The sequence below is a fragment of the Enhydra lutris genome, unplaced genomic scaffold, assembly GCF_002288905.1.
Source record: "Enhydra lutris kenyoni isolate GAN:26980312 unplaced genomic scaffold, ASM228890v2 scaffoldscaffold9, whole genome shotgun sequence".
Taxonomy (NCBI): Eukaryota; Metazoa; Chordata; class Mammalia; order Carnivora; family Mustelidae; genus Enhydra; species Enhydra lutris.
The window spans coordinates 1059909-1080510 of record NW_019154093.1 but is presented as its reverse complement, the minus strand read 5'-3'; the positions used below and the strand labels follow the sequence as shown (position 1 = coordinate 1080510).

Genomic DNA, 20602 nt, shown 5'->3' with positions numbered 1-20602 from the left:
GTGGTGCAGAATTCAGGCCCTAGAGACAAAGACCTTTAAGTTCCACTTTGTGTGGCCCTGGGCAAATGATAAAACCTTAATTTTGTTTTCCTTTTCAAGAACATGGATTTAATAAAATTCCCTGCACTGCGTAAGGCTGTTTTAAGGATTAAAGAACGTGGGGCTCCTGAGTGGCTCAGTCGGTTAAGTGTCTGTCTTTGGCTTGAGTTGTGATTTTAGGGTTCTGGGATAGAGCCCCATGTGGGGCTCCCTGCTCAGCGGGGAATCTGCTTCTCCCTCTTCCTCTGGCCCTTCTCCAGCAGGTGCTCTCCCTCGCATGCGCTATCAAATAGAATCTTAAAAAAAAAAAAAAAAGATTAAAGAATGCCTAGCACATAGCAAATCTTCATCAAATGTCAGGTACTATCATTAAAATGTGGGTCCCATCCATCCCAAAGATAGAAGGTGGTGAAAGAGGGAGGCATGGCCAGGCAAAGGCTCTCACTCCCCAGGAAACTACTCATTTCCACTCTATTTTCTGCTGTCAAGTAAAACTAGGCGCATAAGTTTAGAATTCATTACAACTGAAACTGAGGCTTTATGGTGTCGTGGTTATTACATTAGCTCAATACAAAAAGAAGTGGTTTAAACCAGGTGGAAATAGTATATCTTGAGGCATGATATGACATAGATTGAAAATAGGCTCTGTAGTCAGTTGCCTTGCTCATATGCATACTCTGCCACTTACTGGCTATTTAACTTGGACAAGTTCCTCGTATCCTCCAACTTCAGCTTTCCTCATCTGTAAAAGGGGCACAAAGAGTACCTACTTTACGGAGGTGCATGGAGTATTAAATAATATACAAATATCACCACTGGGGGCGCCTGGGTGGCTCAGTGGGTTAAAGCCTCTGCCTTCGGCTCAGGTCAAGATCCTGGGGTCATGGGATCGAGCCCCGCATCGGGCTCTCTGCTCAGCGGGTAGCCTGCTTCCCCCTCTCTCTCTGCCTGCCTCTCTGCCCACTTATCTCTGTCAAATAAATAATATCTTCAAAAAAATAAGTATCACCACTGTCTTGCTCAAAGCTTGTAACATATATGGTTTTGGAAGTAGGTTTTAATCCTAGTTCTGCTCAATAGTTAGGTGATCTTGGGCATTACTAATCCCTTAAACTCTCCTAGAAATAGGGCTGGTTCTGAGATAAACTTGGTTTAGTAATAGCTATTTATTCGACAAAACTTATTAGATACCGTATCCCAGGTTGTCCGCTTGGTAAGCGGTATTTAAGACTCCTACTTATATGAAACTAAGCTTTTTACAAAATAACTAATTTCTCATTAGAACACCAACAGGTAGGTACTTTAATCATCCCCATTCTGTGGATGAAAAAAAAGGAGGCAGAGGTTAAGGGGCTTGCCCAAGGTCACATGCACAGCAAGTGGTGCTATTTGGATTCAAACCAGGCAGGCTCTGACTCCAAGACCAAGTTTAGCAATGATGGATAGGACTGCCTACACTCAGAAAAAGGCTAGAAGAGCCCGTTTGAAAAAGCCTAGACAGGTAAGCTGAAAGCAGGAGGCCGAAAGGGCCTAGAATACCTACTGACCGCTTTGCTTCAGCTACACAGAGAATGCGTTATTTCCTGCTCAGCAGGTTACCCTGCCTGTGTTCACTTGTACTAGAAACTAAACTCCCTGCCTGATTCTAAAGGGAAAACTAACACCATTCAGACATTTTACTGAGCACCTCCTCTCAGTAGGCTGCTTATGAGAGCTGGACAAAAGGCTGGCCCAGGTATAGAAGTTCCCTCCCAGCAAGTCTACAGGTGTGGTTTTGTGCAGAGGCTCTACTCAGCTGTTGGCTTGGACAATTAGCCTATTTGTTAAATCTAATACCTACCTCCGTCATGAATATATGCCAAGCTTACAATAGTGCCCGGCACAGGTTAAGTACAAATGTAGTTTTAACAGATGACCTCAAGTCTTATTCCTTAAAAATAAGCCCAAGCAGCTCTCCCGGGTTTCCTATAATGGCTATGAACACTTACCTAGCTTCAGTTCTATCCTCTGGCCCTGAATTGGAAGTAGTCTGCCCAGATGTTCCAAGATTACTCAAAATCACCCACTTCCCTTAAACTTAACCCTGATGACTTCTAACTGGCCACATGGCCGTTAAAAGCCCCCTCCCCACCTTATGTTCATTTAGCCCCACTCTGGATCTAGACTCTACCTTCTAGATGGTTCCCTGCTAGTCCCCATCTTTCAGGGTCTCAACTGCCCTATAATGCTGGCAGCTAGTATGAGCTTAACAAGATTCCCATTGTGACTCAATCCTACATCACTCATAGGCAGGATGACAATTTTCTCAGGCTTAAGTCCCACTTGGAACATTGGCAGTAGAGGCTCAACTACCTTAATAGTGTGTGATTTTTGCATTTATGCCCAATCCTGTTAAGGCCAATTTACCTGTACTATATTGTGGGATAAGGCTTGGTCTAATTAGTAACTCTGATCTCTGAACACTCATGTCCAGGTGTATGTTGTCTTTCATGACACACCTAAATTTATTATTCTAAGCTCTACCCACCTTTGAATGCAACCTTTTACCTGTAACTGGTAGGAATCACACATTTCCCCACATGAGAATGTGTAACACATTGTCACACAAGTGACAAGACACACAAGCTCAGCCTCTTTAGTTAATGCAGAACTAATCAAACATTAACTGCAAAGGTAGTTTTCCCAAAACAAGCACTTCCATTTGCAGAATACAGTTGTCTCATTTCCACAAAAAAAAGGGAGCCACACAAGTATCTAGTCATCTTTATTATAATTCATAAATACATTATAAACAGACCTGCATCTTTAAGACATACTTTGGATCTCATAGGCTTCTGTTCTCCATTCAGTTATGTAGTTATAAAACCCAGTTTACTTGAGAATAGTAGAAAAGGCCAAACTAGTATCTTAATTTCCTTAGGACCAGTTCTCTCTTCATAGGCATTCTGGAATCTTTGGGACCAGACGGTTTTATTTATTTTTTTTTCAAAGGACCAGACTGTTTTAATAGATATGGCCACATTCAGTCCTGTCCGCATTAGTCAAATTTTACTGGGCACCTGTCCTATAGAACATTAAACTTGTTCCCCAAATTTAGTATTAACGGCAGTTTGAAAAAAACGGGTCAAATATGCTCAAGCTTCCAAACTTCCAGGCTTATCTTAGAAAACAACATTTATCATTCATTTTACCAACCCTCCCTGCCAAAGAAAGGACCCAAAAGGTTAAGTATTAACAGCCAATGTTAGGTGAAGCTCCTCTTCTCTCCTGAATGAAAACAAATAAAGAGGATCAGACTCATATTCACGATCTCACTAAAAATTCTGAGTTCTCATTAGATGTTTCCTGCATGGTTTGTCTCCTCAGTCATGGTCCAAAGGACTCTGAGAAGCTGTAGGAATATGCAGGCGCAGACTCAAGGCCCAGCTTCATCTCCAACGTCATGGAAAGGGACTATACGTCATGGGGCAGGGCCCTATGCTCCCATACGCCACCTGGACAGAGCCCGGGGAGAGTGACCTCCCGGGTGTATCCACGTTGGAATGCCTATGATTAAACAGCATCACCCTCAAAACATTTAAGAAATTTCATTTTCCCCCATTCCATGCTACACAAGTGAATGTGACAAAAGCCTGTTAAAAACCCAGTTGTTACTACTGTCTCATGGTTTCTCTACTTAATTACTCATGGTCTTAGCAATATTCAGGTACATACACCCATCTTCATCTCAGGGAAAGGGCTTGTACTAGAGACCAAATCCTTGGTAACCATACACAGACTTTGCGGTTGTATGCACATTTGCTTTAACTATGATTTGCATGCACACTTTGATAATCTTGACTTTGGTTAATTCACCCCAACTGTTAAGAATTTTCCCATTAGCACAGAAGTTTCCACCCTAGCACATGACAAAGATGTGAAAATATTAACTTCTACAGAATAACAAGCTATCTTCCCAGATATGAGCATACATTTACAAAACTGTCAACATGTCAACAAAATGCAGCAGTTTCTATCTGGGTGTATTAAATGGCAGGAACATATTCATGAAAATGTGTGACTTAAATGGGCTAGGGTGACTTAAATGTCAACGGGAAAACACAAGCCAAAAACAATTCTTACCCCAAATTCTTTGGTTTACTTACCTTAAGTCAATTTATTTGGAATCCTGAGCGATCCCTGCAAAACAAAGTAGGCAAGACTTTAATCCAGTAATACAGCAGCTGATAAAGAGATTTTTCTTTCCAGTCAACCTAGATCCAGATAGAGGGTGCTCTATAGAGCTGTTTCCTGCATGGTTTGTCTCCTCAGTCATGGTCCAGAGGACTCTGAGAAGCTGTAGGAATATGCAGGCGCAGACTCAAGGCCCAGCTTCATCTCCAACGTAGTGGAAAGGGACCATACGTCACGGGGCAGAGCCCTATGCTCCCGTACGCCACCTGGACAGAGCCCGGGGAGAGTGACCTCCCGGGAATATCCACGTTGGTCACTGTCATTTACTTAACTTGCAAGCTACTGAGTTAGAAATAAATTTCAAGGGGCGCCTGGGTGGCTCAGTGGTTAAAGCCTCTGCCTTCGGCTCAGGTCATGATCCCAGGGTCATGGGATCGAGCCTCACATCGGGCTCTCTGCTCGGCAGGGAGCCTGCCTCTTCCTCCTCTCTCTCTCTGCCTGCCTCTCTGCCTACTTGTGCTCTGTCAAATAAATGAAAATCTTTAAAAAAAAAAAAAAAAAAAAAGAAAGAAATTTCAACCAGTTGACCGCTACTTCCCCAGGATATCCACTTTGGGGTGGACCCAGAATTCCCAAGTGCCAACGAAACTCGAGTTAAAGACCGATCAGCAGTCTCTTGCTAGTGATCTAAACGCACTTTCAGCCAGGAACCCCAAACATATCTGCAAACCCCAACAGGCGATTAGCACTACTGTCAAAGAAATAGCAAATGCAGAGCCGCTGACACAGCAATTACGGCTCCTACCCATAAACCGGTCATCAGGAGTCGTGACCCCTCCTTACATCATAAAGGAAGTGGGAGAATTAAGAATCGTCCGTTTGAAATCGATTAAGCTCAGATGGGTGTCAATTAAAGGATCTGCATGCGGTCCCACCGCCTCGTGGGAGACAAGCTCATAAGCCGGGAGATGGGCAACAGGGCGGGGGTGGGCCGCGCATTTAGCGACCCGCGCGGGAGGTGGCACCTCAGCAGGTTTTGGCGCGAGTGCCTTAGATTATGGGCAAGACCCGCGGCTCGCGAGGCCTCAGCGGCCCACATCCGGCCCAATTGTGCTGCACGAGTAAGCGTAGTTAGCACGGACACCGCTGAAGGGAATCCTGGAGAGGAAGAAGCCTAAAAAGAAATATGGTTGGCGGGACTGGGGTACTATACCTAGAACTAACGAATCGAACGGGTAAATAGACTCACCAGCTGCCCAAAACGCAAAGCCACAACTCTCTCGAAAAGACCGAGCAAACCCTCGGGCATCTATATTTATACGTTCTGAAGCGCGCGGAAGTCAAGGTTTACCTATTACGCCTGCGCATCGCCCTGCGCAGTTAGGGAACCGGAAATTCGCTAAGGGTTCTGGGAACCACTGCGACTTAAGCCCCACCCCTACCTGGTTCGGAGGCTTCTCGCGACAATTGGGCCCTCGCGCGGGAACCTTGCTGGGGAACGTAAATGACTATAGCGGGGTTTAGAAATATGTAGTCCTTGCGGAGTGGCAAGTTCACTTCTAGGCAATCCGCTAACTCAATCTGCAGGATGTACGCTCAAATAAAGTCGCCACCCCCCCAACACTGGAGTAATTATATGCAAAATCGAAAAAGCCATCTAGAAAAATGCACACTCACAAAAGCGATTGAATCCGTCCTGTCATATGTGAAATTAAACATTTGATAAATGAGTAGATAAATAGGACAGAAATACTTCTACGAACTGGCTAATTAAAAAAAAAAAAAAGATTTTACTTATTGGGTCGCCTGGGTAGCTCAGTCGGTTAAACGGCTGCCTTTGGCTGAGTTCATGATCCCAGCATCGTAGGATCGAGCCCCGCGTGGGGCTTCTGGCTCAGCAGGGCGTCTCCCCCTCTGTGCTCTATCTCGCGCTCTTGTTCTCTCAAGTAAATAAAATTTTTTAAAAAGAAAAGATTTTAGGGGCACCTGGGTGGCTCAGTGGGTTAAAGCCTCTGCTTCGGCTCGGGTCATGATCCCGGGGTCCTGGGATCGAGCCCCGCATCGGACTCTCTGCTCAGCGGGGAGACTGCTTCCTCCTCTCTCTGCCTGCCTCTCTGCCTACTTGTGATTTCTGTCTGTCAAATAAATAAATAAAATCTTAAAAAAAAAAAAAAAGAAAGAAAATATTTTATTTATTTATTTATCTGAGAGAGAGAGAGAAAGTACGAGCCGGGAGAGAGAGAGAAAGAGAGACAGAAGCAGCCACCTGCTGAGTGGGGAGCCCTTTGCGGAACTGGAATGACCCTAGGGAGGATGCCACTTAACCGACGAAGCCACTAGGAGCCCAAATAAATAAATAAGGCTAAAATCAAAACCCTCCTATACAGAACAATGGATGTATTTAATACAAATGAACTGTACACTTAAAAATGGTTAAAAAGGTAAATTTTACATTAAGCATATTTTAACACACACTCCCCTAATATAAAGAAGTAGGCAAGTAGAGAATTCTGGAGATACATATTACATGTGAAATGTTGCAAATGTGATAGAACTTTGAATATGGTGTTAAGCGAATAAAGATTAGGTAATAGGTAATAATGAGTGGAGATATTTATAGTGTTCCTCCTAAAAGATTTTGTGCTCCACCCCCTTTTTTAAAAAAAGATTTCTGGGGCGCCTGGGTGGCTCAGTGGGTTAAGCCGCTGCCTTCGGCTCAGGTCATGATCTCAGGGTCCTGGGATCGAGCCCCGCATCGGGCTCTCTGCTCAGCAGGGCCTGCTTCCTCCTCTCTCTCTGCCTGCCTCTCTGCCTGCTTGTGATTTCTCTCTGTCAAATAAATAAATAAAAATCTTAAAAAAAAAAAAAAAAAAAGATTTCTACGTATTTTTTTTGAGAGCGAGACAGAGGTAGAAAAAGATAGGGAGAGAGATAGCACTCAAGCTGGGAGGAGAGGGAGAAGCAGGCTCCCCACTGAGCAGGGAGGGATTCCCAAGGCAGAACCCTGGGATCAGGACTTGAGCAGAAGGCAGATACTTAACTGACTGGGCCCCCCAGGTGCCTCTGTGCTGACTTCTTTGTGTAGGTTATTTACTAACACAGCAATTCTAAGACAGTGGTATTATTACCTAGATTTAAAGATGTGAAACATGCCCAGAGCAATGGTTTTTAAAGCAAAGTTGTCAAACCTGGGGGATTTCTGAGACTCTTGGGGATCCATGAGGTCAAAACTATTTCATAATAATACTTAGACTTTTCTTGCCTTTTTCACTGTGTTGACTCTGCACTGATGCTGTAAAGTGAAATGGTGGATAAAACTGCTGGTGCCTTAATGAGCACTGGGTATTATATAAGACTGATGCATCACTGACCTCTACCTCTGAAACAAATAGTATATTATACATTAATTAATTGAATTTAAATTTAAAAAATTGAGGTGCCGGGGCGCCTCGGTGGCTCAGTGGGTTAAAGCCTCTGCCTTTGACTCAGGTCATGTTCTCAGGGTCACGATCGAGCCCCGCGTCAGGCTCTCTGCTCAGCGGGGAGCCTGCTTCTCCCTCTCTCTCTGCCTGCCTCTCTGCCTAGCTGTGATGTCTCTGTCAAATTTAAAAAAAAAAAAAAAAATTGAGGTGCCTGGGTGGCTCAGCTGTTTAGCGTCTGCCTTTGATTCAGGTCATGATCCCAGGAGACCAGCATAGGGCTCCCTGCTAGGCAGGAGGCCTGCTTCTCCCTCTTCCTCTGCCCCTGCTTGTGTTCCTACTCTCACTGTCTCTCTGTCAAATAAATAAATAAAATCTTTAAAAATAATAATAATAAATTAAAAAAATTTAAAACCTGCCGATGCCTTAGTATATTTTGAAGCTCTGTCACCAAACTGTATTGGTATCATTTTTATCATTACAAGTTTGCAGTTTAAAAAAGTGTTTCTCGGGGCACCTAGGTGGCTCAGTCGGTTAAATCCTCTGCCTTCAGCTCAGGTCATGATCCCAGGGTCTTTGGATCGAGCCCCACATTGGGCTCTCTGCTCAGCAGGGAGCCTGCTTCCTCCTCTCTCTCTTTCTCTGCCTCCCTCTCTGCCTACTTGTGATCTCTGTCTGTCAAATAAATAAATAAATAAATAAATAAATAAATAAATAAAAAATATATATATTAAAAAAAGGTCAGTTTCTTAGACTCTTAGAAAATAGAAAATGGTTGCCAGGGACTGGGGGTATATAGAAAGGGGGAATATTGTTCTTCATCTTCTTTTTTTAAAATTTGTTCATTTGAGAGGGAGAACTAGAGAGAACACACAGAAGGAGTGGGAGAGAGAGAAGCAGACTCCCTGCTGAGCAGGGAACCCGAGGGAGGGCTTGATCCCTGGACTTTGAGATCCTGACCCAAGGCCAAAGGCAGATGCCTAACTGACTGAGCTACCCGGGCACCCTGGGAATATTGTTATTCAGTAGGTACAGAGTGTCAGTTTAGCAAGATGAAAGAGTACTGGGAATTTGTTATACTGCAGTGTGCATACAGTGACTATTGAACTGTATACTTAAACATAGTTAAAAGGGGCACCTTTTATGTTTTTTGAGATCAAGAGTCCCATGGTCTTCCAACTCTTCCAACTGAACCAGTCAGGTGTAGCCTTCCCTCCCACCCCCGCCCATCCCCTCCACCTGCCAAGGCACATTTTATGTCATGTGTTTTTTGTTTTTTTTTTTGTTTTTTTTTTAAAGATTTTATTTATTTATTTGACAGACAGAGATCACAAGTAGGCAGAGAGGTAGGCAGAGAGAGAGGAAGGGAAGCAGGCTCCCTGCTGAGCAGAGAGCCCGATGTGGGGCTCGATCCCAGGACCCTGAGATTGTGACCTGAGCTGAAGGCAGAGGCTTTAACCCACTGAGCCACCCAGGCGCCCCATGTCATGTGTTTTTTACCACAAAAATATATATAGCAAAATAAAAATAGAGTCAGTGTCCCCTAAGAATGCCTTTGATTAAAAAAATAAGTCATTAATTTCATTAATTCTCAACTTTTGAGTATCCATCTTCTTCTTCTTTTTTTTTCTTAAGATTTTATTTGTTTGACAGAGAGAGATTACAAGTAGGCAGAGAGGCAGGCAGAGAGGGAGGGGGAAGCAGGTTCCCTGCTGAGCAGAGAGCCTGATGTGGGGCTTGATCCCAGGACCCTGAGACCATGACCTGAGCTGAAGGCAGAGGCTTAACCCACCGAGCCACCCAGGCGCCCCTAGTATCCATCTTCTTAATATTTTTTGTGAAAAGTGAGAAGTACACATAAAGTACAGCATTTGTCTCCAGGAAAAGCACTTACACAACTGTTTGAAGTTACGAGGTGAAATAGCCACATTTTTTCATGAAATACTCTTTAAATTGAAAGAATGGCTGTCATCTTTACCAACTTTATATCTGCGTGGGATTGCATTTTCTTCATTTACTTAAATCAAAACAACATACAGCAACAGATCGAATACAGGAGCAGACTGCGAATTGAACTGTCATCTATTAAATCAGACATTAAAGAGATTTGCAAAAAAAAATGCAGAACAATGACACTCCCTAATTATTTTGGAAAATAGTTATTTTTTTAAAAGAGTTTATTTATTTGACAGAGAGAGACAGAGAGCACAACCAGGGGGAGCAGCAGGCAGAGGGAGAGGGAGAAGCCAGCTCCCCACTGAGCAGTGAGCCTGATGTGGGGCTTTGTTCCAGGACCTTGGGATCATGATCTGAGCCAAAAGCAGATGCTTAACTGACAGAACCACCCAGGCACCCCAAGAAACTAGCTATTTCTCATTAAAAATATATTATTAATGTTAACATGCATTGGGGTTATTACTTGGAAATGTACATAAATTATATACATTTAAAAATTTCCCCAGTTTTAATTTTAGTACAGTAAGTATCACTACTTTTATGTCATTCATATAAAAGTTCTTTGGGGTTCTGAATAATTTTTAAAATTGTAAAGGAGGGCGCCTGGGTGACTTAGTGGGTTAAAGCTTCTGCCTTCAGCTCAGGTCATGATCTCAGGGTCCTGGGATAGAGCCCAGCATCGGGCTCTCTGCTCCGCGGGGAGCCTGCTTCCTCCTCTCTCTCTCTGCCTGCCTCTCTGCCTACTTGTGATCTCTGTCTGTCAAATAAGCAAATAAAATCTAAAGAAATAAATAAATAAAGTAAAATTGTAAAGGAGTCACAAAACCAAAATATTTGAGCACCAGTAGCATAAAGGAGACAAATAATTCTGCTACTTGTCTCGCCATATTACCAGTATTCAGCTCCCTTTCAACCACTCATTCAACATTTACTTAGTGGATATGATTTATTTGCTAAGCATTGTGCTAGACACAGGGAACTCTGACATGAAACTCTTATTTTTTTTCTTTAAGATTTTATTTTTAAGTAATCTCTACACCCAAGTGGGGCTTGAATTTACAACCCCAAGATCAGGAGTCACAGGCTCTACCTAATAAGCCAGCCTGAAACGCTTTGCTATGAGAGCCCGCGACTGGGAGAAATAGACGTGCCGGCAAATGATAACTCAATGAGTGCTGTATTCTGAGAACACAGAGGACAGAGCAACAGAACAATCTGAAGGCTGAAGGCATTTTCCTGGGAGTTAAAATTTGACCTCAGACTGGGAGGGTGGAGGGAAGGAGTGGAGTGTGGATCATGAGAACATGCCGGCTGTGGAGCGAGCAGGACCATGGTCTTCTGGGAAGGGGAAGAAGTCAGCTTGATGAGGAACACTGAAGGAAAAAGGGCCTACCCTTTTCACGAGACGAGAAAGTGGGCCAATGCTAGATCATAAACTCTGTTGTAGTCCAGGCCCAAGGGCTTGAATTTTATCTTGCAGGCAACTAGGGACCACTAAGTTCTGAAATAAAGGATTGCTGTGACAAGCTTTGCATTTTATTTTATTTATTTATTTATTTTTACAATGATACTTTTTTTTTGGAGATTTTATTTATTTATTTGACAGAGAGATCAAAAATAGGCAGAAAGGCAGGCAGAGAGAGAGAGAGAGAGAGAGGGAAGCAGGCTCCCTGCTGAGCAGAGAGCCCGATGCGGGGCTTGATCCCAAGACCCTGAGACCATGACCTGAGCCTAAGGGAGAGGCTTAACCCACTGAGCCACCCAGGAGCCCCCAGCTTTGCATTTTAGAAAGGAAACTCTAGTGGCAATATTGGAGGATAGATTGGAAAGATCAGAGGTTATAAAGTCCCATTATATTATGGTAGCTTCGAACTTTGATGGTAAACAAGGCAAGAGGAGATCTAGGAATCGAGAGACATTTCGAGGTAGATAGTGCACAGAAGTTATTGTCTCATCGATCCTGCAGAGAGAGGAACTTGCAGATAATACCAAAGTTTTAGGCTTATGAGAGTGAACATAGGTGGTCCTCTAACTCCAATGATTGAGAAAGTAGGTTGTGGAGGTAGATAGTAAGGTCCACATTGGTGGTGCAGAAAAGTTACCTTGGGAACATCTGGGTGTATAGATGTCCAAAGGGCAACTGGATATAGGGTTGGATTCCAGCAAGCAATCTAAGTTGCAGAGAGATTTAGAAGTTGTAAGAATAAGAGTGGTAGCTGATGTCACCTTGGGAAGGCAGGGAGAGTGACACGAGGACATATAAATATTGGTCAGGGAAGAAGTCACCAGGGCAGAGAAAGCATGATCAGAGAACTGGGCCACAGTGGGGTCTGAAAAGCCAAGGAAGAAGTTTTGCGGACTAGGACATGGCCCAAAGCATCAAATGCTGCAGAACAGTCAAATACATTAGGAGCTGAAAACAGGTTTGGGAAGTGGCAGTTAACTGAGAAGTCACTGGTGACCTCAGGCAAAGCCATTTCATTTTGGATTTAGTTTAGATTTTGATGAGGTGAGTGACTCTGGCTTTAGAAATGGAAAGTGGTGTGGAGAGACCAGAGGTCATAAGCCAATATCAAGTAGCCTATGTAGTTTCCATCAGCATCACTTCTTCTTTTGCCACAGGTCACTCACTTAGCTTAACTGCTTGGACTGCGCAGGAATTTAAATTAACATTAGAATAGATTATGTCAAGGGAGTGTAGGAGAAGCTGGAGGTCGGTAACAGGTTTACAAGAAAAGGATCAAGGGAAGATTGTTTTTTCCTGGGGGTGGTGGTTAGGAAGGAGATAAACACTGAATGAACGAATGAATGGTGTGTCTCTTCAGTACCAGATAGAGGAAAATTAAGGATGTTTGTTTCTGATGACCTCTAGGCTTTGTTGGGGCAAGAAATTAATGCTACTCACATGAGACAGACTGACCAAGTGGCCCAGATTGCTGGTGGTTTCTGCTTTATGCTTCATGTCTCCTAGAGCTGGAAATGAATAGAGCCTTGAAGCAGTGGTTTGGGCTGTTTTGGTTTCAGGGCTTGGCTTTTCTTTGTTGTGCATTCTTACCTTTCATAGGTATACTTCCTATCCCATCCCCTCCCATTCAGTATCTGCTGTACTTACCTCTTCTCAGTCGCCAACTATAGTCCTCCCTGGCCTGGGCACACTAATCTAAATCCCTAAGGACCCTAAATTCATTCATCGTTTCAGCAAACTCCGAGCAAGGTGCACCTTCTGTGGACAATGCTTAACCTCAGAAGAGCAATGGCAATGTGAGATCTCTTTGAAGCTTTGGCCCCTGTGAGGTCTTTGGAGGGCTAGGAGAAGGAAAATCTGGGAGCAGATAGAACTCAATGACATGAGCAGTTCTGACTCATGGTTTCTCCTCTCTTGGTAAAGGGTGGTGTACTCATCAAAGCCATTCTCTGACGTGACAAGAGGAAAGTGAGTCATTTGGTGAGGCCACCTCGATTGACACGGGGCTGCTTGCCTGAGGAGTACATAAGGAAGGAACTGTCTGTACTACTGCGCCATCAGCCTAAAGTCTACTTCTGTGTGGTTCACACGGGGTAAATCCTTGTAGGACAACTGAATATACACAAAGAGTAATTACAGGCCTTGACCTTCAGGAGGCGACTTTACCTCCCAGGTTCTTCCCTGGTAACAGGAGTGTATTTCCCCTTACCTCCCAGATTAGGGGTGGGATCAACAGAATAATGGACCTGGTGCCATAGCTGGTATATACTACAGGGGTTGGGGGGTGGTCACAGTTGGCTTTCCTCTCTCAGCAGCCCATTCTTTTTCTACTCGTGTGCACAGACAGAAACTTGACTGATCTCACCTCTGGCGACACTTTTTTTTTTTTTTTTGAGGATTTTATTTATTTGAAGAGACAGCGAGAGAGGGAACACAAGCAAGGGGAGTGGGAGAGGGAGAAGCAGGCTTCCCACCGAGCAGGGAGCCCGATGTGGGGCTTAATCCCAGGACCCTGGAATCATGACCTGAGCCGAAGGCAGAGGCTCTAACCCACTGAGCCACCCAGGCGTCCCTACACTTAATATTCTTAGTATTATTTTCCCCCTCATTTACTTCTCATTTAGAGTGTCTAGCAGTATTTTAAGTATCATTTATAAGCTAGCTTAAATCTTTTGGAATAAGGTAAATTAAAAAAATAAGCACCTCATACCAGAATAATAGTTTGGCTTTTTTTTAATTCTAAAATACTTTATAATTAATATTGATAAGAAGACTGATATACAACGCAATTATTTACTTTACAAGGAGATTCTGTACATCAGGGAAACATCTTGAAGTACAATACATCATTTATTTCTTCTTTACATTATGATTGTGAATTGTTACTTACACAAAAAGGGAACACAAAATCCATTATATATATATATATATATATATATATATATATATATATATATATATAAAAACACCTGAAAAGACTTGATCCCCAAAGCATCTTGTTTCAAAAGGACATGATGAGATGAAAGACGAACTAGAGTGCTTGGCGGCCCAGAGAGCAGACAAGTAGCTCAGGTAATCAAATCCTGTTTCAAACTTGGCACATGAAGGCAAAGCCAGGCAGCGGAAGAAGGGTTTGAAAATGTCACTTCAAGTCACAGAGAATGCTGGCATCAGCCAAACAGTCTCCAAACTGACCCAACAGAACAAGTCATATGTGTGGCCACCTTACATACAGACCTCTGACAACTGTGTAGAACTGTCAGTTTTCCTGCAGTCACACCGAATGTAATGAGCTTCAAGGAGCTGCAGCCCCACCAGTTTCATAGCTGCAAAGCATGAGACAGTAACTGAGAAATCCAAAGACTTCCCTATCCCCCATACAGAGAGAAAACACTCCCTTTCACGGTCACCTCACCTCCTTGGTTTTGACCTGATATTCTGATTTTTTCAGCAAATATCACAGGGACATAAAAGCAGAAAATGAGGAATGTCTACTTAACAGCTGCGACAGAACAGGGACCTCAGAAGAAATCTATGAAACAGCCACCGTTTTCTGAACATTAAAATAAGGGGAAAAAAGTCACATTCATCAGTTAAAAAAGGAACTATTTTTTTTTTCCACTTAGTATGGACAGGTATTAGAAGGAAAGGATGAGGCTGTATGGTTTTCAAAATAAAAACTCAAAGAAAGCAAATTAGTTTTAGAAAATCATATTACTACATATTACAAATATAAGGGGTGGGGACTGAGTCCAGGCCGGGGCACTGAGGATACTGGCGACTGCTTGGGAGAGGATGGGTACATGAGGGGGAAGCTGCCAGAGAGGGTAAGGTCAGCAGGAGGGAAGGGGGAGCGCGCAGCAGGAGGGCCAACAGCACTGAGGAGAAGGGAGGAGGAGTGGGTCATGATGGTGCCCCTCCTACTTCCTCCTCCAGAGACCCCTTCCGGTCCAGCACCTGTGTCCCTAGACCTTACAGTGACCTTCGGGGGTGGGGGTGGTCCAAGGAGGACAGCTGCTCCCACAGAGTTGCCACAACTCTGTTTTACAGAGGAGAATACACCTATTGTTCAGAATGATTTAGAATCTCATTTGGTATGACAAAAGTACAACAGCTTATAAAATTTAAGCCATGAGTTTGTTTTCTGCCAAGTTGGCATGAACAATAAAGGCCTTTTTTGGTGTTGGCTTTGTCTGTAGAAAACATATATGCTTTCTCATTTTCCTAACTTGGAATCTAGTTGCAGCTCAGATTGCTTCATAGATAGGAAAAACACAAGTTTCTAGCACGTCTTCAAGATTTTTTTTTCCTCTCAAACTTTAAAAATAAAAATCAGGATGACTTGTGCTGAAAAGGAAGAACATGTCAGATCCTGAGCTTCTCTGAGGCCTGATCGCCGGAAGAGGCCTGTATTGCTGTGTTACGAGAGGTACAGTATGGTGTTTTCAATGGACGTGCCAATGTGGTGTGGAGGCGTGCCCTGGAGGTGGGGGCCTTTTGCCAGAAGGCTGGGGACCTCCAGAAGGTTCTTCCCACCACCAGCTGGATCTGACAGCTGGAATTTGGTGCCTGCACAAGGGGCTCTCCCAACCAGGACGGGGCAGGTAAGGCGAATGGTGCAAACTGTGCCCCCGCACAGGCAGTCATCTTGGGGTGAGGGTGCGGGTGGCCCGGAGCGTGGTGGCTGGTGAGGAGGACCCCACAAGTATGCTGCGGTATCACAGGGTTCAACGGCACTGGAAAGATGCTCAGTCTTGCCCAGAGCAGCACACGACTACCCATTCCAGTGAAATGCTACGTTCACAGAAGTGCTGTTCGCCCGGAGCCACATCCCAGAGGACTCAACCCTGGCTGTGCGGGGAAGTGCAGAAATTCCTTCCACAGCACTCTGGAGACTGAAGCAGCCAAGCAGCCCTGCGTTGGGAGGTTTAGTTGTTCTCTCAGACTTCAGTGTCACGGACGATGGTAGCTAAAACAAGACGAGCAGAAAGAGCCGAGTTACCAGATACTGTAGACTCCTTTGCTGCCATTACACTCTCGTTTATCAAAATTGCCTCTTTGCTACTCTAATTCTACCTGACTTTTCTTCTTCCTTTTCTTAAGTCATCTCCACAGCCAGTGTGGGGCTTGAACTCATGACCTTGAGATCAGATGCTCTACTGACTGAGCCAGCCAGGTGCCCTGTTTTCCTTCTTCTTTAATTGCTTTTCCTCAGAATGCTTTCCTGGTATATTTTCCTGTCCATCCTTTACATACAAATAATTTTCCCCTTAAAAACCACTATCTTTTCTCATAATTTTATATCTTGAGGCTTTGCTTTCTCCCCGGACTTGCAGCCTGAACACCCAACCTTCCTCTATGAATCTCCTCCTCAATGTGTCACAGGGTCATGGGGCTCAACATACAGAGTGTGTTTTCCAGTTTGCTTACTGTGCGTCTTCCCCTTTTAAGATAAAAGCTGTGGCTCAGTGGGTTAAAGCCTCTGCCTTCGGCTCGGGTCATGATCTAAGGGTCCTGGGATCGAGCCCCGCATCAGGCTCTCTGCTCGGCAGGAAGCCTGCTTCCCCCCATCTCTCTACCTGCCTCTCTGCCTACTTGTGATCTCTGTCTGTCAAATAAATAAATAAAATTAAAAAAAAAAAAAAAAGCTTATCGAGGACAGGGACTTTATCCTGTTCCAGGCTATCTTCCAAGCACCCAGAACTGCTATCCACCAGGCAGTAAGTACTCAATACGTATTTGCTAAATAAATGTCCCAAAGTGTTCACCTCAACTCATCGACTTCATAAACCTCAAAAACCACAAGTTCGAAATCTTAAGTCACTTGACTACTTCCTTTAATTCATCCCTGGAATCAAGAGATAGCCCGATCTTGAGTCTATGCTTGAAATACGTTTTATTTTATTTTTAAAGATTTTATTTATTTAATGTGACAGAAATCACAAGTAGGAAGAGAGAGAGAAAGAAGGGGAAGCAGGCTCCCCGCTGAGCAGAGAGCCCGATGTGGGGCTCCATCCCAGGACCCTGAGATCATGACCTGAGCCGAAGGCAGAGGCTTAACCCACTGAGCCACCCAGGCACCCCTGAAATACGTTTCTTTAAAAGATTTTATGTATTTACCTGAGAGAGAGCACGCACGAGCAGGGGGAGATGCAGAGGAAGAGGGAGAAGCAGACTGCCTGCTGAGCGTGGAGCCTGCACTCAGGGCTCGATCCCAGGACCCTGAGAGCACAACCTGAGCCGAGCCAGACACTTAACCAGGGGAGCTACCCAGACTCGAAATGTTGTTCAAACCTCTCTCGCGCGTTGTCATGATCACGTCCCTGGTTTGAGCTACCAGTGTGCTCACTGTGACGATTTTAGTGACTTCCTAACTGGTTTCCTTGCGGCTAACTTCTCTAGCCTTCCACGGCACCTGCCAGAGCTCCAGCAGAATCCTAGCCTAATCCTAGCTCCACCTGCATCCTAGCCTGACAGGCAAAGCTCTTCAGTGTCTGACCATAACCCATCGTGCCTGTCTTCTCCTCCCCACATTGCTCCCATATGTCCCCTGCTCCAGCTATATTTTCGGTCACCCGGAGACAAGGCACACTTTCTCATCTCCTCCAGCCTTGTTGATGCTGGTCCTTCTGCTTACAGTGCTGTTTGGTAATGCTGGTTCTTTCCTTCCTTCCTTCTTGTCCAAATAAATTCCTTCACATGCTTTAAGACTCAGTCTAAGTATACCTTCTCTATGACCCTTTTCCTTGAATGCTGCTCACTATAGTACTTTATTACTATTAGAATAACAATGAGAACGGCTAACACTGACACAGCTAGGAAATGGTCGAGCTGGGATACGAAACCTGGCAGATTCAAGATTCGGAATGACTGAGGCATTTATTATACTGATTGCACTATACTGAGTAGCTTCCAGATTAGAGTACAGTCTCCTTGCTGACAAGTATGGCTTGTTATTTGAGTTCATATTACAATGCCCTGAGTAGTGTTATTCCTGTTCAAAAAATATGCCTTCTATACTCCTATCAGAGTTCAGTACAAAAAAATTCTGTAGTTATGGGGCACTCAGGTGGCTCAGTGGGTTAAGCCTCTGCCTTCAGCTCAGATCATGATCCCAGGGTCCTGGGATCGAGCCCCGCATCGGGCTCTCTGCTCAGTGGGGAGCCTGCTTCCCCCGCTCTCTCTGCTTGCCTCTCTGCCTGCTTGTGATCTCTCTCTGTCAAATAAATGAATAAAATCTTAAAAAAAAAAATTCTGTAGTTAAAAAAACCAGGTCACCTGAGTGGCTCAGTCAGTTGAGCATCCACCTCTTGGTTTCAGCTCAGGTCATGGTCTCAGGGTCATGGGATTGAGGCCCGTATCAGGTTCTGTGCTTGGTGTAGAGTCTGCTTGAGATCCTCTCTCTCCCTACTCTGCCCCTTCCCCTGCTCATGCATGTTCTCCAAAATGAATAAATAAATCTTAAAAAAAAAAAAAAAAAAAAGGCAACATTTGCCTGTATTGTGATGGAAAAATGTTTAACAATATTTTATCTTCCAACTTAGCTTATTTGCTTTTTATAGCAAACTGTAATCATCATTGTATCATTGTATCTTCCCTCATTTAGCCTTTTTTAATTTTTTTATTTTTTTTAAATATTTTATTTATTTATTTGACAGACAGAGATCCCAAGTAGGCAGAGAGGGAGAGGAGGAAGCAGGCTCCCCGCTGAGCAGAGAGCCCGATGTGGGGCTCGATCCCAGGACCATGGGATCATGACCCGAGCGGAAGGCAGAGGCTTTAACCCACTGAGCCACCCAGGCACCCTAGCCTCTCTTTTTTTTAAAGTTTATTTTTAGTAATTTCTACACCCAATGTGGGGCTTGAACTCACGACCCCAAGATCAAGAGCTGCATGTTCTTCCAACTGAGCCAGCCAGGCGCCTCTGGCTTTTTATAAATGTTCTGAGAGTCACCTACATACTTTCACAGATTCTGTTTGTAGCCAGCTAATTCTTTAGGTTTTGGATGGGTCCTTAATTACAACCGTAGTTCTGCATCAAAATACCTCTTGCTTTGTTTCATGAAGACAGCTAACTAAAATGAAATTTATACCCTGACTCGGTAAGATCAGCAATGACAGAAATAACTGAAATCAAAGAGGCTGAGGTCTCGTCTAACCCAACAACAATTTCCTCACACATACCCTGGGACAGTGAGGTGCAGGAGGAGAGCACCCAGGGGCTTCCAGTCAGTCATTCTTTTCTCCAGTCCTGGTTCTGGAACTTAATGAACCCTTCTGGGCCTGTTTCATGTCTTTCTTTCTTTCTTTCTTTTTTTTTTAGGTAAGCTCTACACCTGGTGTAGGGCTTGAACTCACGAACCCCCACATCAAGAGTCTCATGCTCCACCAACTGAGCCAGCGAGGTGCCCTGGCCTGTTTCTTCATCAACAAAATGGGGATATTAACAAAGCCTCCAGGTCTATTGCAAGGATGAAATGATACATATAAAATACTACACTCAGTCAGGCACTTCCTACAGCCTCTTGGTTTGGTCCTCGTCCCTTTCTCTTATGTAGTCTTGCAGTCAGCATGCTGTGTCCTTCTTTTAATGATGTCCCTAGAGTCCTTCCCATTGGAACCCCCCTTATGTTGGTGTCGTGGGGGAGCTCTACTTAGCTCACGGTATTTGTGTCTTCTGGGTCTTACCGTGTAAAATGTTTGCTCTCTTCATGAACCTCCATCTCTGAGCTTTTAAATTCATTTAATTCTTTTCGTATGGCAGCCTGTGGAGTAGAAACAAAGATGTTTCAGCATCTTTCGTCTGCCACAGTACAGCCGTGTCATCCGCCATCTATTCTCTATCGTGCTTAACTTCGTGAGCCACGGCAGCCCGCAGTGGGCAAGCCAGAGCGAGGAGAGAAGCCAGGTCCGCACGCCGAGCCTGATACACATCGCCCTCCCTGACACCATTCAGCTCCCAATAAACCGAGTATCTCCACTCAGATCAAAACACTCACAGAGCTTAAAAGAGATATTGTAGCTTTTATATTTTCCACAGCACATAAAAATGTCTTTCCTGTTATAAAAGTGAAATCCATAATTACTAAAATAAACCACACAAACTTCCTCCAGCCAAACCTAACCACCTTAAAATGTGTCTTAATTTCCTTCCAGATCTGTGGACTCTGTGACAGAGCAAAGACTTCCTTTTCTTTCGGATGTGGCGGCAGTGGCGGTGGTGGAGTCATTAGTATAAAGTTTTGGTTCCTACGTCTGTACCTTGATTAGAAATTTAACATTATAGCAGAAGTAAACATTTTACGGTTCTTCCCTTCTAGTTAGTGTCTTACATTCTTCAAACAGAGAGTGAGAAAGACAAACGAACAGCCATCTACCTTGTCAGCAGGGGTCAGTTTGGTCCAGGGTTTGTCGGCTCGCCGGTCATAATCCTGAGCATCTGTTACCTCCACGTATTCATTAAACCTCAGGATCTTCCTGGCAAGTAGTTCAGCCACAGTCGGCCTTTGACTGAGCTGAAAGAAATGGAGCCTCTTAATTCACTATGCCA

At 44.2% G+C, this 20602-nt stretch overlaps 1 protein-coding gene and 1 long non-coding RNA gene across 4 annotated transcripts in view; both read right to left on the bottom strand.

Moving 5' to 3' along the window:
- Positions 1–2786: 2786 nt before the first annotated feature.
- Positions 2787–5526, bottom strand: LOC111143336. The gene is made up of 3 exons (XR_002640321.1): positions 5462–5526; positions 4185–4218; positions 2787–3306 (listed from the first exon to the last, which is right to left on the bottom strand). It is a non-coding gene; the product is annotated as an uncharacterized LOC111143336 (long non-coding RNA).
- Positions 5527–13797: 8271 nt separating this feature from the next.
- LOC111143246 (phosphatase and actin regulator 4) overlaps positions 13798–20602 on the bottom strand; it is a 103930-nt gene continuing 97125 nt past the window's right edge. For all 3 annotated transcript variants that reach the window (XM_022496854.1, XM_022496855.1, XM_022496856.1), the window contains 3 exons: positions 20430–20567; positions 19741–19817; positions 13798–16021 (listed from right to left, as the gene is read on the bottom strand). In XM_022496854.1, the coding sequence (XP_022352562.1) occupies positions 16006–16021; positions 19741–19817; positions 20430–20567 (231 nt within the window). In that variant the 3' untranslated portion in view covers positions 13798–16005. The remainder of the gene's footprint in view (positions 16022–19740; positions 19818–20429; positions 20568–20602) is intronic.